This window comes from Gopherus flavomarginatus, chromosome 10, assembly GCF_025201925.1.
Source record: "Gopherus flavomarginatus isolate rGopFla2 chromosome 10, rGopFla2.mat.asm, whole genome shotgun sequence".
Taxonomy (NCBI): Eukaryota; Metazoa; Chordata; order Testudines; family Testudinidae; genus Gopherus; species Gopherus flavomarginatus.
In genome coordinates this window covers 2390701-2407179 of record NC_066626.1, presented here as the reverse complement: position 1 = coordinate 2407179, position 16479 = coordinate 2390701, and the positions used below count along the sequence as shown (strand labels likewise).

Genomic DNA, 16479 nt, shown 5'->3' with positions numbered 1-16479 from the left:
GGGCATGCGGGGAAAAGGAAGGAAGAAATGGATTAAGGAAACATGGGAAAGGAGCGTTTCTTTGTCCTCTATATATGGCTGCCAAGAGAACACCCAAACTTTTCTGGTTATTTTTCTTCTTCTGTCCACAACATCCCCCCAGCTATACGGGCCACCTCAGCATCACAGTACTCGGGGTATGAAGCTGACAAAGAACTGGGTCAGCAAGCTGGTCTAGAAGAAAACACCAAGCCATCTGTATAAGCAGCAACTGATGAGTCACAAGTACCCACTGGAAACAGAGTAATTATTAGAGCCTGGCAAAGGGTCACATTTCCTACAGACGCTGAGTGGGCAAAATGGAGATAGTTTATTCTGTTGATGGCTCATATTTCAGTTGGTCCCCACTTGATGCTTTACGCTGGGCTGGGAGACCCAAAGGTGACTCTACCCCCAAAGAACATACAAACGACCATACTGGGTCTAGTCCAGTATCTTGTCTTCCCACAGTGGTCGGTGCTTGGTGCTTCAGAGGGAGTGAACAGAACTGGGCAATTTCAAGTGATCCATCCTGTGTAGTCCAGCCCCAGCTTCTGGCAGTCAGAGGCCAGGGACACCCAGAGCATGAGGTTCTGTCCCTAACCATCTTGGCTAATAGGAACTAGTAGACCTATTCTCCATTACCTTATCTCATTCTGTTTTGAGCCCAGTTATACTTTCAGCCTTCCAACATTCCCTGGCAATGAGTTCCACAGGCTGACTGTGCTCTGGGTGAAGAGGCAAACGGCACAACCTACTTTCCTGCCACGTGCAAATCAATATTTGTTAGATAATGAACTAAACACAATTGTAACAAATTAGTTGTAAGTGTTCCTTTCAGGAGAGGACAATGGAAATCAATCAGGAGCCTACTCTATTTTCAATTGCTTCCACCATACTGGTTAGGGTCTGTGTTCACACAGCCCTTGAATCCAAACTGCCTTGACACTGAGTGCTCCAGTCATCTACGGAAGATCCTAGGTCTTTCTAAGTGCTTACAAAAACCCCTCAGAACTTTGACCCCCATAAGGAGGAGATATGTTAAACTAGAAAATTAGGAAAACCAAACTGCAGGGGAAAGCGGCTGGCACTGGTTAAGGGACTAGAAGAAGATTGAGGTTCAATTCCTAGTTCTGCCACAGACTCCTTGTGGGACCTTGAGCAAGTCACTTCACCCCTTCACTTCCCACCTGAAGTCAGTTTACCACCATTCCTTTCTCCCCATGTCCCCTTTGTATGTCTTGCCCAGGACTGTCTTATTATATATGCATACCGAGCCTAATGCCATGGGACACCGGTCTTAGTCAGGTCCTCCATCCGCTACTGTAATACAAATATCAAATGCTGCAAAATCCTGCTCACCTTTGACGTCACTAAAGCTGGTTTCTGAAAACCCTTCACTGAGGTCGATCAGCGTCCCCTCGGACTTGCAGCGCGGGAGGCCACTGGAGTTGGCTGCACGAATCCTCTGGGCTGCCATCCTGAAACCTGGCTCTGTCCTGGGAAATGCTAGTGGGCCATGTTTCCTTGCTGCAGGAGCTATACCATCCAGCGTGGGAAATTCCAGCTGCCAAGAGGACTGTGTCCAGATGCAACTTTTACAGGCCAAACAACCTGAAGGGAGAATAAAAGAGTTGGTTAGTGTGGGTATTCACGGCTCACGTGTAGAAATAATCAGGTGGCTGTAGAAAGGCTGAGCATGTGCTTATAGCACTGAGCTGCATCTCAAGAGATTTTGGCCCAAGCTCTCATGGGTAGGGATGTCTCCTCCCATGTGTCTAGCATAACAGGGCCCCAATCACAGGTGCTACACATACCATTTACAAAGAAAAATGCTTCCTGAATTCTCCTTGGCATCAAGAACTAACTCCCATACCGCTCCTAGCACAAGCCACCAGTTCTGAGGAGCTAAAAGCTCTGCTACCGAGCAGCAGGGCCAGCGCTTCCATTTAGGCGACCCAGGCGGTCGCCTAGGGCACCAGGATTTGGAAGGGCGGCAATTCAGCAGCGGGGGGGTCCTTCCGCGCTCTGGGTCAGCGGTGGCAATTGTGCAGCGGGTCCTTCATTTGCTCCGGGACCCGCCGCTGAAGTGCCCCGAAGACCGGGAGCGCGGAAGGACCCCCTTGACGCAGAATTGCCGCCAACAAGCGGAAGCGCGGAAGGACCTCCGCCTAGGGCACCAAAAACCCTGGCGCCGCTCCTGCCGAGGAACACTTGACTTTGGGTCTCATTTCTTACTGAGGATAAATGGGGGATCTTTTTTGTAGAACATAATCAATGCTCCTTCCTTCAAGAACCAGCTCAGGGTGTCAGTTCTCAGGGTTAGAAATTAGCTCTTCCTTCCCACTCAGAGGCACTATACGGTAGGGCAGGGGTAGGCAGCCTATGGCACGGGTGCCGAAGGCGGCATGCGAGCTGATTTTCAGTGGCACTCACACTTCTCGGGTCCTGGCCATCGGTCTGGAGGGCTTTGCATTTTAATTTAAATTTTAAATAAAGCTTCTTAAACATTTTAAAAACCTTATTTACTTTACATATAGCAATAGTTTAATTCTATATTATATACTTATAGAAAGAGACCTTCTAAAAACGTTAACATGTATTACTGGCAGGCGAATCCTTAAATTACAGTGAATAAATGAAGACTCGGCACAGCACTTCTGAAAGGCTGCCGACCCCTGCTGTAGGGATTGTTACACTCCCATCATACGTATTGTAAACTGCGTGGTCTTGAGCTGGGGATTCCTGAAATGCCAAATTATTAGAATCAGCTCAGTGAGTGCACTCCTGGAGTCATTTTCTGCAAATCAAACCAGGCTGCTCCTGCCTCCTATTGAAGTACCAGGATGTTCTTGACATTTCTCGTTAAGATTTTATTACTGAGAGTTCCCAGGCTTTAGAATATATTTAAATTCAGATACTACAAGGCAGGCCCTAGAATGCTTAAATCTCATGTGTCTTGCAGGCAAGAGAATGGTTAAGTGTCACATGTCCTCCATAGCCAGCTTGTGAGAGGACACAGGAAAGAGCTGATCCCAGAGACTATTTATTCGTGATGCAGCCACACTTCACCAGGATGGTACTTGCACTCTAACGATCAATTAGTAACCCACTGCAAACCCAACAGGCACAAGTTCAATCTGCCATACAGGGGAATATCAGCCATTAGCACAAAGCACATTGGGACGTTCCACAGCATCAGGTAGATAAGTCGTAAGAGGGATTAATATGTACCCAAGTCGGTGGCTTACTACATTCAGATAACCTGTTGTACAGGCAGCCCACAGTTTTTTTGGCAAGTTTGGTGCTTGAGGCAGTGACAGATCATTAGAACTAGCTACCTCACCTCCAACCTGTATTCCCCACTCTGCCATTCCAGGCTTGCAGAGATGCTGTTAAGTGTTCCTTCCAACACAGATACATGACAGTTCTACACTGGTCCCTGAGTGGGAGAAAGGAAGCTCCTGGAACATCACTCATTAGGTAAATCTCTACTTTCTGACTTGCTCAGAGGTGAGAAGTTTCTCTTCTCTGTACCTTTAACTCCACAGCCTTGTTAATTTTAATTTACTTTAAGCTAAAATTCTAACATTGTATTCAAAGCAATGGACGAACAAAGATTTCCAGGTACTTCTAATGAAAATATCCAGAGCACATGTAACTAAACATGTGTGGACTTCCCAGATTAGCGCGCATTGTTACAAAAGCAAACAAGGGAAATAAGTAACCCTGCCCACTTCCCTTAAGGCTGCAGCACAGAGAACCTCAAACCCTCTTCTATCATGGCGACACGACAGCTACAAACAGCACTCCTGTTTGTTTTTTTTCCTCACAAAAGGGGAAGGAGCTTGTGACACTTCAATAGGTGGAAACTCATGTTTCTGTTAATTGTGGGGTTGCGTACCTCAGGGAAGGGAGAGAATTAGAGCACCAGATTTTCATTTCTAGCATCCAAATATCTGTTTACAAATTTAATAAAAATCAAAATTTGCCCCAATAGATACTGAAGCAAATGGTCAACATTTACTTCTTCAATCATTGAGTTCTAATATTTGCCTCAACTGAAGTCATTACCTGCTTATCTATTTATGCTAAGCACCAATTACTATACTTGGCTTGAAAAAACCCAAACATACTCAAGAGCTTTCCCTACTGGAGCCTCAGATTCCATTCCTACAAGATTTAAGCTCTAATGCAACCCAGCGTAACGTATAGCCCTGTGGTCACAAAGAATCTTCTTTCCAAATGTGAACCAGATCAGTATCACCTTCCTCACTGCTCAGAGCCAGAGCTTCTGCAACTGCCCATAGGAGCCACAAAGTGAAATTAACATGAGATTCTCCTCAGTTTCACGGCTGCCATTCCAAACCCTTTAGAAAGCAGTGAGGAATATCCAGAATAATTTTCCTGCAGGGTCCAGAGACGACAACCTGGTAGAAATCTCTGCAGCTTCCCTCTTCTAACAGGTGGGTAAGGCTAAGGTGATGGCTGGGTTTCTAACACATATTTTGTGTGTCAATTATATAGATGTGTAAATTCAGGCACAGATTTTCATTATCTGCCCAAAGACAAAATATGTTAATGGCAGAGCTGAGCAGACAATCCCAAAACCTCACTCCTGAGTACAGTCTCTTTCATAAGGCTCATCTTTCACCCCAGCTTCATGGCCAGAACAGAGTTTAATTTAAGAACATAAGAATGGCTCTACTGGGTCAAACCAAAGGTCCATCTAGCCCAGGATCCTGTCTTCTGACAATGGCCAATGCCAGGTGCCTCAAAGGGAATGAACAGACAGGTAATCATTTAGTGATCAACCCCCTGTCGCTCATCTCCAGCTTCTGGCAAACAGAGGCTAGGGACACCATCCCTGCCCACAGAAAAGCAGAATATCAGCTCCAGACATCTCTCCCAATTGCTCCAATGCCATATCCATTCAGGACTAGCTCGTAAAACAGCCCAAGCGCTTTGACGAACCTCCAGGTTTATAACACAGCTGTGCACACACCCACAAAGCAGGAAACACATGCAATAGAACGGTTCACCCATTCTAAGAACTCTCTAAAAAGACTGCTGGGATATAGTGCAAAACTTCATCACAAAGGAAGAGGTAGAGTTCTAATTAAGACTTACAACCTTTATCTTCAAGATCCCATCTAGTTGTGTCTGCTGAGACAGAAAAGGCTTACTGGAAAAGCAAAGCAAGAGCTCTTTGGGCTTACATAGCCTCAAGCTTCCTATTTTTTCCCCCTCCTCTCCCTTCTCTGGGAAGCTCTAATCAAACCAGGTGGAGCAATCTGGATTAGTCATTCTGAGAAACTACCCTTAGGTCTGGCCCTGGTGTCCCGTGGCTGGTAATTGGATTTAAGGCCAGTGCTCCGTTCCACCTCAGCCCTTGCAAAGATTTCCAACACCTCACTGGTCTGCTATGTGAAAACTGAGTGGTACTGGCCATTGAACAATTAGAAACCGATTTTCACAACCCACTCGACCTGAAGTGGCCCAAACCAACCTAAAGAAGAGCTCTCTGTGGCTTGAAAGCTTGCCTCTCCCAGCAGAAGTTGCTCCAATAAAAGATATTACCCCTCGCACCTGGTCTCGCTAATATCCTGAAACTGACACAGCTACAACTACACTGCATCCCAACTCTAACCAGCTCTGAAACTCCCATCAAGATAGAGTGACCCTTGCTGCCTTGGTTTCTCGTGAAGTTTTCAAGCCACTATGGCTATGTTTTTAGAACTTGGAGCTTTCCCCAGCAGACTCCTAGGTTAATTAAAAACATAACCTCATCCAATGGAAGTTGCTCCTGGTAATCTCTAATTTCAGCCTCTCTGTGGCTCTTCTCTCTGTCCCCCCCCCCCAAGACATCCCAAATGAACTCTTAAATGGACAGAAGCATATTTCCTAACACCTAACAGCAGCAAATCTAGGATGGGCCTCGCAGGCTCCAGGGATAAGAAGCACAGAGCCTACTTGCAGGATGAAAGAGGAGCAAAGGAAGCAAGACTGATCTAACGGAGGTGGCTTTGCAAACCAAGCGGGGTAAGGGTAGGGGGGTAGGTTTAAACGATTGCACCCCAGGTATTTTTGGATTTCTTTCAAGGGATTTAAAATGCAGGTACCAACAGAGTCAAGAAGAAAAGGATAACGCAAACCTCAGTCTCTCCATCCCATGCCACGCTTATGCTCATCCACACAGACATGACAGGGGCATAACGAGAGAGACCGACAGACAGACACACAAACACTTCTCCATCCTCTTTTTAAAGACTTCAGGTACACCTACTGTCATAAACAGATAGTTAAGGGTTAATGTCTCTTTTACCTGTAAAGGGTTAAGAAGCTCAGTAAACCTGGCTGACATCTGACCAGAAGACCAATAGGAGGACAAGATACTTTCAAATCTTGGTGGAGGGAAGTCTTTGTTTGTGCTCTTTGTTTCGGGTGTTGTTCGCTCTTGGGACTAAGAGGGACCAGACGTATATCCAGGCTCTCCAAATCTTTCTGAATCAGGCTTTCATGTTTCAAAATTGTAATAGCCAGGAAAGGCGGATTAGTCTTTTGTTTGTTTTCTCAACTTGTGAATGTTTCTTTTTGCTGGAAGGATTTTTACCTCTGTTTGCTGTATCTTTGAATCTAAGGCTGGGTGCAGGGGGTCCCTCTGGTCTATATGACTCTGAGTACCCTGGAAAGCATTTTCCAACCTGATTTTACAGAGATAATTTTTACCTTTTCTTTCTTTAATTAAAAGCTTTCTTTTTAAGAATCTGATTGATTTTCCTTGTTTTAAGATTCAAGGGGATTGGGTCTGAACTCACCAGGGATTGGTGGGGGGGAAAGGAGGGGGGATGGTTAATTCCTCCTTGTTTTAAGAGCCAAGGAGTTTAAATCTGTGTTCACCAGGGAATTGGTGAAGCCTCTCAAGGCAGCCCAGAGAGGGGAAAGTGGGGCGGTGGGGGGGGGGGGGGGAGGGAGACAGGGAGCGTGCCAGACACTGAATTTCTGGCTGGTGGCAGCGTACCAGATCTAAGTTAGTAATTAAGCTTAGACGTGTTCATGCAGGTCCCCACATTTGCACTCTAAAGTTCAAAGCGGGGAAAGAAACCTTGACACCTACACTGAAACTACTACCGTGGTACAGCCGGAGCTCTTCTGTGTAGACACTACTGACACCAAACGGGAGGGGTTCTCTTGTCAGCACAGTTAATCCACCTCCCTGAGAGGTGGTAGCTTCTTCCATCGACCTCGCAATGTCTACACTGGAGTTAGGGCAGCATAGCTATGTCTCTCCGGTTGTGGATTTTTCACACCCCTGAGACATGAGTTATACCAATGCCCAGTGCTGTGTGTAGACTGAGCATCCAGGATGGTGGAGGAAGCTTCCTATATAAATATCCTTGAACAAAAAACCCCACCAAATAAAACTATCTATTTACTCCACAGGGGCGTATCAGACAGGTCAGAATCATACCACCCAGAAGCCGTTGGATAAATACTCCAGAACCGAGGAAGAAAACGAAGCAGTTGCAGACTGCTGGGAGCCATCACCTGGCACAAATGAGCTCTCTATCAAGGGAGCACCCACACCACCCAGGAGCCAGACAACCACTCCTGCATGACTGATCAAAGCACTTCCTGGAGCTCCAGAGACTATGGTGAGGAGTGCCTAGAGATTGTCGCCCATGGATGTACCTAGGCAGGCAGCAGGTGTGCAGGCTGCAGATGGGAATTCAAACAGACCTCCAGGCTCTGGAGATAGAGGGCGTGCAGCAGCATAGACGCCAACAGTGTATGAAATATATTTTACTCATTTGCACCAGACAGCCAACCTATGTGCACTTCCACTGCAGATAACACTCTCGGCATTCGTCCTCCAGCCTGCCTAGCACAACATAAGCCCGTTCTGCTTATGGTATATTTACCCATCCATTACTGGGGAGACTGGACACTGTGTTTTCACTAGAGATCCCAGAAACTCTACACTCTCCCTGCACCCCCAGTTAAATGCCATCTCTTTGAAGCCAGCTGTCTTTGTTATTATACTGGTACCCCCAGAAGCACCTAGATGTCCTTTCCCAATACGGTAGTCTCACTGTGCTAGGTGCTGTACAAACATCAAGTAAAGGACGGCCCTGGCCCCAAAGAACGTATGCTATAAGGAAACAAGGCAGGTAAAGGATGGGAGGGGAAGGGGGGCTGAAGTGCCTTGCCCCAGGTGACAGCTGGGAGCAGAATCCTTGTTTCCTGATGCCCAGTCCAGGCCCAATAACCTAGACCACATTGCCTCTCAAACAGCTGCCTCATCACCCTAGCATCTGGGCACCTCACCATCTTTGATGCATTTATTCTCAATAACTTTGTGGGGCAGGGAATGCTATTATCCCCATTGCACAGATGGGCAACTGAGGCACAAAAGTGGCTAAGGGTCTGTTTACATTATGAAGCTTAAGTTGGCCAAGCCACGCAGACATAGCCCTCATGGGAAGACACAGCCTACACCAACAGATGACGTTCTGTTGGTGGAGGAACAGCACATCAAGGACGTCAGCAACGCCCACAGAAGTACTTCTCTGTCGACACAGGTGTGTCGACACTAAGGGGCTGGAGCATGGCTGTCTGCATAGTTATATCAGTCAGGGGTGATTTTTTTCACCTCCCGCACCAGCGTGGTTATGCTGAGATAACATTTAAGCATAGACCAAGACCAAGCCATTTGCCTAATTCACACAAGACGTCTGTAGAGGAGCAGGGAATTCATCTCTGGTCTCCCAAGTCCTAGGCAAGCGCGCTACCCACTGGACCATCCTTCCTCTGTTCTCCCACCAGCTCTGCCTAACACAGCGCAATTAAATTATACCAAAAGTTAGAAAGATTTGACATTTTGAGAGTCAGTGGCCCAGATAAAGCTGAAGTTGCTTCCAATACTTTTCTTTTAAACTTTCTGCTCACAAAAGGAAAAAAAAAAACCAAGACTTGTCACTTGTAGGAAATACACACAAATCAGAACCCCTGAGATGGGGCAGGGCTTTTAGTAAACATGAAGACAAGCTTTTTTACTCCTTTAACAATCCTGGCTGAGGCTGAATGTTAACTGCTCAGTTTCTCCCAGGAGGAAGGCATGTACTCTGAAGGACAGTGCTTTTGCTGGAATGCAATGAAAGGAAACTTACATTTGAGGACTGACTGTTACAACACTTGTATTCAATGTGTTTCAGCACAATCTTTCCCATCTCAGCATGTCTGGAATGTGGCTAATGAAAGGAGAAGGAAAGATGCGTTAGGTTTGGACAGAAGATTACCCCCAAGTTGTGTAATTTTTGTTTTAATGACATTGTTTCAGGACATGCCACCAACATTCCAGAGTTAGGACTCAGATTTACAAATAAACTAAGGCCGTGTCTACATCTAAAGTTTTGCAGCGCTGGTTGTTACAGCTGTATTAGTACAGCTGTATAGGGCCAGCGCTGCAGAGTGGCCACACTTACAGCAACCAGCGCTGCAAGTGGTGTTAGATGTGGCCACACTGCAGCGCTGTTGGGCGGCTTCAAGGGGGGTTCCGGGAACGCGAGAGCAAACCGGGAAAGGAGACCCGCTTCGCCGCGGTTTGCTCTCTCGTTCCCGGAGCCACCCAGCAAACCGCAGGGAAGGAGATCTGCTTGCTCTGGGCTCCGGGAACGCGAGAGCAAACCGGGAAAGGAGACCCGCTTCGCCGCGGTTTGCTCTCTCGTTCCCGGAGCCACCCAGCAAACCGCAGGGAAGGAGATCTGCCTGCTCTGGGCTCCGGGAACGAGAGAGCAAACCGGGAAAGGAGACCCGCTTCGCCGCGGTTTGCTCTCTCGTTCCCGGAGCCACCCAGCAAACCGCAGGGAAGGAGACCTGCTTGCTCTGGGCTCCGGGAACGAGAGAGCAAACCGGGAAAGGAGACCCGCTTCGCCGCGGTTTGCTCTCTCGTTCCCGGAGCCACCCAGCAAACCGCAGGGAAGGAGATCTGCCTGCTCTGGGCTCCGGGAACGAGAGAGCAAACCGGGAAAGGAGACCCGCTTCGCCGCGGTTTGCTCTCTCGTTCCCGGAGCCACCCAGCAAACCGCAGGGAAGGAGACCTGCTTGCTCTGGGCTCCGGGAACGAGAGAGCAAACCGGGAAAGGAGACCCGCTTCGCCGCGGTTTGCTCTCGCGTTCCCGGAGCCACCCAGCAAACCGCAGGGAAGGAGATCTGCCTGCTCTGGGCTCCGGGAACGAGAGAGCAAACCGGGAAAGGAGACCCGCTTCGCCGCGGTTTGCTCTCGCGTTCCCGGAGCCACCCAGCAAACCGCAGGGAAGGAGATCTGCCTGCTCTGGGCTCCGGGAACGAGAGAGCAAACCGGGAAAGGAGACCCGCTTCGCCGCGGTTTGCTCTCTCGTTCCCGGAGCCACCCAGCAAACCGCAGGGAAGGAGACCTGCTTGCTCTGGGCTCCGGGAACGAGAGAGCAAACCGGGAAAGGAGACCCGCTTCGCCGCGGTTTGCTCTCGCGTTCCCGGAGCCACCCAGCAAACCGCAGGGAAGGAGACCTGCTTGCTCTGGGCTCTGGGAACGAGAGAGCAAACCGGGAAAGGAGACCCGCTTCGCCGCGGTTTGCTCTCGCGTTCCCGGAGCCACCCAGCAAACCGCAGGGAAGGAGACCTGCTTGCTCTGGGCTCCGGGAACGAGAGAGCAAACCGGGAAAGGAGACCAGCTTGATTACCAGAGGCTTCCTCCTTCCACGGAGGTCAAGAAAAGCGCTGGTAAGTGTCTACATTGGATTACCAGCGCTGGATCACCAGCGCTGGATCCTCTACACCCGAGACAAAACGGGAGTACGGCCAGCGCTGCAAACAGGGAGTTGCAGCGCTGGTGGTGCCCTGCAGATGTGTACACCTTCAAAGTTGCAGCGCTGTAACGCCCTCACCAGCGCTGCAACTTTCTGATGTAGACAAGCCCTAAGCTTGAGTTGGAATGACAGACTGTATTGATCAACAGGTTTCAGTCAGGAAATACATCACAGAGAAAAGTCTGACGGCATGCGTCTGACAAAGTGGGTATTCACCCACGGAAGCTCATGCTGCAATACTTCTGTTAGTCTGTAAGGTGCCACAGACTCTTCGTCGCTTATCACAGACAAAAGTAACTCCAGCGACAAGAAGGGAAGATGAAGCTGTAGGAGAGAAGAACTGTGGAAAGCTGTTCCTCTAAAAAAGTAAATTTACACATTGCTAATTTTTGGGACATGCAATTAATCCAAGCGTACCTTGCATTTATTTATTGGTGGTGATACAAGCAGAAGGGTGTAAACTTTCCTCTCTCTTAGTATGGAGGCTAGAAAGCTGTATTAATAGTCCAGCTGTAAGATGTTCCAGTGAACACTCATAACAGCTCTCTTTTGTTCATGAATTTCTCTTATGAAGGAAAAATAAGGCAGATAACATCTTCCAACTCGGACACGCACATCTGAACAGCTTTGTTGCTGCCCATCCCCGTATTAACCACATCCTGGCTATCAGGCCAAGCTTGACAGTCGATTATTCAACTAGGATTCATTTAAGTAGCAACCCAGAGAACATAAGGGTTTCCCAAGGGAGAAGGATAATTTACAGATGACTTGGTACAGGCTTCATCCTTCTTTACTTGCCATTCAGCCAGCTGGACCCTGCCGTTTACCAACATTCTCAACCAGCAAACTTTAGCCATCAAGTCATGAAAAGAGAAACCAACCTTTTCTTTCACAGGCACATGCTACAGAAGTTGAGTGCACGTATACTAAAACAATGGCATGGGGGAAGACAAACAGACCCGAAATGAAGCCTACTTTACATACATTTCGTGTTACATGCGTGTGCATACTCAAAGACACTGCTCCTGACCTTGGGGCAGGGGGGCAGTGATGGGACACATCCATCAATTTCCCCAAAATGAGATCTGAAACATGGATCTAATGCAAACTTCTCCACTGAGCAACCTCAGACTAACTCTCTCAGACTAAACTAACATGTTGCTTTGTGATCACACATGTGCATGAATGCATGTTCCAAAACAGTCACATGTTATACTGTCAACCTATCTAGTTGTTTCTAACACTATAGGCAAGGCATTGAGATAGTCAAGAATCCTGTTTCCCTGAAGCGTGCACTTTCACATCAGGATTTATACGTATGCTAAGTGTGGAGCAGACAGGCAGAGCAACGCAGACAGCAATGTAGCTAATGTCTTTCCATTTAGACCTAGACACTGAGTGTCCCGCGAGTAGCTGAGGGAATTATTGGAATTAAAATATATTGGGGGGTGGGCCAGGGCTCTGAGGTGGCACTGAGCAGTGTCTCTCTCTCTCAGGAGCTTGGTCTCAATTTCCTGGAAGCAATTTCCACCAGGTCAGATTAGTAGGGACTGGCAGTGGGGTGGAATGGAGCCTTCCTCTGCAGCGTGGGGAGCAGGTCACTCGCCAGCATTACCTGGGTATATCTCAATCATTTCCCTGGCATTGCAGGGGTCTCAGACACCAGTGCCCATCAGTTCCTCCCATTCACTGCCTGTGGCATGTAACAGTCTACCCTCCTGTGGGCTGTTGTCCTTTGGTCTCATTCTGGTTGTGGGGTGTAGTGTGTGGTTGCTGGGTGGTTCAGTGGCCTGTGACATACAGGAGGTCAGACTGATGATCTTGATTGTCCCTCTAGGACTCTAGTAACTGAGTCATAGCTCAGAAGACAGGAGCATGGCCTTGTTTGTAATAAAGCAAAATGAAGCCTTTGATAGCTTCCCAAGTCACACCAAAATTGTGATGAAGCTACACTTAGGCCTTGTCTACAATAAAGTTGTAGAAATAGAACTGAAGTGACACAATCCCTCTAATGTGGACATAGTTATATCTCTACAAAGCTTCTTTATATCTGCATAGCAGTTCCTGAACAAAAAAAGGGCGAGGGGAGAAGTTTGGTCTAGAGGACAGAGCACTGGACTGGGAGTCAAGAGACCTGGGTTCTAGTCTTTGCTCTATCACTGGCCTGCTGGATTACCCTGGACAAGTCACTGTACTTCAGTTTCCCCATCTGTAAAATGGGGATGATACCGGCCTCCTTTGTAAGTGCTTTGAGAGCTAAGATAAAAAGTATTACATAAATGCTAGGGTATTATTATATGGTAACAGTAAAACTGAGTCCACACTTGGGGCTGTCTTGGCATATATCGGGGGGGAATGACCCCCCAACAGACAATTACAACACAGAATTGGCACGCAGACCAGGTATTATAGTGACAGACAAACAGCATCCAAATCGCAAACATACATCGAGAATGCATTGGTAGCTCAGTTTAACTACCTCTTGGAAACACCTAACAACTTCCCCAGTTACTGTCTCCACTAAACAGCTGTAGTACCTTAGGGCAGAGGCTGTCAACTGGGGCACACATACACTTGAGGGTATACAGAGCTCTTCCAGGGGGTATGTCAACTTATCTAGATATTTGCCTAGTTTTACAAAAGGCCACATAAAAACCACTAGCAAAGTCAGTTCAAACTAAAATTTCATGCAATGATTTGTTTATACAACTTTATATATGACACACTGAAATGTAAGTACAATATTTATCTTCCAATTAATTTATTTTAATTACATGGTAAAAATGAGAAAAAGACAGACATTTGTCTATAGTGTTTTGTGACACTTTCGTATTTTGATGTCTCATTTTGTAAGCCAGTAGTCTTTAAATGAGGTGAAACTTGGGGTACGCAAGACAAATACTTCTGAAAGTGGAACAGTAGTCCGGAAAGGTTGAGAACCACCTTAGGGTGATCACTTTCAGGCTACTGATCTGCCTCCCTGTGCATGAATGCCCAACAAAAAGTAAGCGACCATTCTTTAGTGAGAAGATAAAGTGTCCTGCTAATGCAGGGGCAGGCAAACTTTTTGGCCTGAGGGCTGCATCGAGTTTCCGAAATTGTGTAGAGCGCCAGTTAGGGGAGGCTGTGCCCCGACCCCATCCACACCTCCATCCCCTGATCACCACCCCAAACTCCCCTGCCCTCTATCCAATTCTCCCCCCACATCACCCCCCCCGCTCCCTGTCCCCTTACCATGCTGCCCGGAGCACCGTGGCAGGCAGCCATGCCGCCAGGCTGGAGCCAGCCACGCCACCGCGCAGCACAGAGCACCAGGTCAGGCCACGGCTCTGCAGCTGCGCAACCAGGCAAGACCTCGAAGCTTCACCGCCCAGAGCATTGTGCTGGTGGGGCAGTGAGCAGAGACTGCAGGTGAGGGGGAACAGTAGGGGAGTGGCCACGGGCCAGCCTCTTGGGCCAGGAGCTCAGGGACCAGGCAGGTGGTGGCCTGCAGGCCGATGTGGCCTGCGGGTCGTAGTTTGCCCACCTCTGTGCTAATGCATGGAGGTTTGAGAGACAAAGGAGTTGATATAGGACTGGATTCCCATTAATGGGAACGTGTTTGCCACATCTACCACGGTCCAGCAGTTGCAGACTTCCCTGTTTTAGAAGCTTCATACGTATTCTTGCATTTTCCAGAAAACACATTTCCTAAAAACTAATCTTTCTAGCTGTCAAGTATCAGAGGGGTAGCCGTGTTAGTCTGGATCTGTAAAAACAGCAAAGAATCCTGTGGCACCTTATAGACTAACAGACGTTTTGGAGCATGAGCTTTCGTGGGTGAATACCCACTTCTTCAGATGCATGTGGTGGAAATTTCCAGGGGCAGGTATATATATGCTAGCAAGCAAGCTAGAGATAATGAGGTCAGTTCAATCAGGGAGGATGAGGTCCTGTTCTAGCAGCTGAGGTGTGAAAACCAAAAGAGGAGAAACTGGTTCTGTAGTTGGCAAGCCATTCACAGTCTTTGTTCAATCCTGAGCTGATGGTGTCGAATTTGCAGATGAACTGAAGCTCAGCAGTTTCTCTTTGAAGTCTGGCCCTGAAGTTTTTTTGCTGCAGGATGGCCACCTTAAGGTCTGCAATAGTGTGGCCAGGGAGGCTGAAGTGCTCTCCTACAGGTTTTTGTATATTGCCATTCCAAATATCTGATTTGTGTCCATTTATCCTTTTCCGTAGAGACTGTCCAGTTTGGCCGATGTACATAGCAGAGGGGCATTGCCCCCTCTGCTATGTACACAGCAATGCCCCTCTGCTATGTACATCGGCCAAACTGGACAGTCTCTACGGAAAAGGATAAATGGACACAAATCAGCCATTAGGAATGGCAATATACAAAAACCTGTAGGAGAGCACTTCAGCCTCCCTGGCCACACTATTGCAGACCTTAAGGTGGCCATCCTGCAGCAAAAAAACTTCAGGGCCAGACTTCAAAGAGAAACTGCTGAGCTTCAGTTCATCTGCAAATTCGACACCATCAGCTCAGGATTGAGCAAAGACTGTGAATGGCTTGCCAACTACAGAACCAGTTTCTCCTCTTTTGGTTTTCACACCTCAGCTGCTAGAACAGGACCTCATCCTCCCTGATTGAACTGACCTCGTTATCTCTAGCTTGCTTGCTAGCATATATATACCTGCCCCTGGAAATTTCCACCACATGCATCTGAAGAAGTGGGTATTCACCCACGAAAGCTCATGCTCCAAAACGTCTGTTAGTCTATAAGGTGCTTTCTAGCTGTGAAGACATGTTAGACCTGTAAGTCCATCTGAAAGGAGTGTGAATTTAAAGCTTATATACTCAACATTAAGCTCAAGAACAGCCTTAAGTTTAGAGTCTGAGACTCTTCTACAATACAAAGTACCTCTGTGGGTATGGCTACACTTGGAGATGTGCAGCGCTGAGAGTTACAGCTGTGTTTGTACAGCTGTGTAGGGAAAGCGGTGCAGCGTGGCCACACTGACAGCTACCAGCACTGCAGTGTGGCCACATTTGCAGCATTTGCAGCGCTGTTGGGAGTGGTGCATCGTGGGCAGCTATCCCAGCGTTCAAGTGGCTGCAACGTGCTTTTCAAAAGAGGGGGTTGGGGTGGTGTGTGACACGGAGCATGGGGGAGACAGAGAGAGTGGATTTTTGGAGCTGACACTGTTCTCAGCTCCCTGCCTTGCAAGTTCTAAGGACTGGAAGATACACAGTGCCTACCTTCAATCATTTTGACCTTTCCCTCACCTGTCTCTTATTCACTAAATGCAAATTATGCACTCCTAAATAGTCTTTAGACCATATAAGCAGCTGCTCAACACGGACTCCTCTCTCCTCAAGCAAACAGCTGTGAACATTCCAAAGCAATTCCCCTGCCTCCGCTCGCTCGCTGGAGCAAAGAGCAGCTGTGTTTGTGTTTTAGCTAAGTAGCTACAGGGAGATCAGAGTTCAGCCATTCCGGTTTGTTGTGGACAGGAATTCTGGGATACCTCCTAATAGCCTGGAGGCCAACAACAGCGCTGCTGGTGGCTGCACTTGATGACCAATGCTGCATCAGCAGCGCTGGAATCGCTACACCCCAGGCAAACCAGGTGT

At 47.9% G+C, this 16479-nt stretch overlaps 1 protein-coding gene across 5 annotated transcripts in view; it reads right to left on the bottom strand.

Moving 5' to 3' along the window:
* SH3BP4 (SH3 domain binding protein 4) overlaps positions 1–16479 on the bottom strand; it is a 159571-nt gene that overhangs the window by 48149 nt on the left and 94943 nt on the right. For 2 of the 5 annotated variants that reach the window (XM_050969403.1, XM_050969404.1), the window contains exons 2-3: positions 9189–9269; positions 1381–1632 (exon numbers count right to left, since the gene is read on the bottom strand). In XM_050969403.1, the coding sequence (XP_050825360.1) occupies positions 1381–1498 (118 nt within the window). In that variant the 5' untranslated portion in view covers positions 1499–1632; positions 9189–9269. Of the gene's footprint in view, positions 1–1380; positions 1633–9188; positions 9270–16479 lie in introns of those variants that run through there. The other 3 variants (XM_050969405.1, XM_050969407.1, XM_050969408.1) reach the window with 2 other exon arrangements.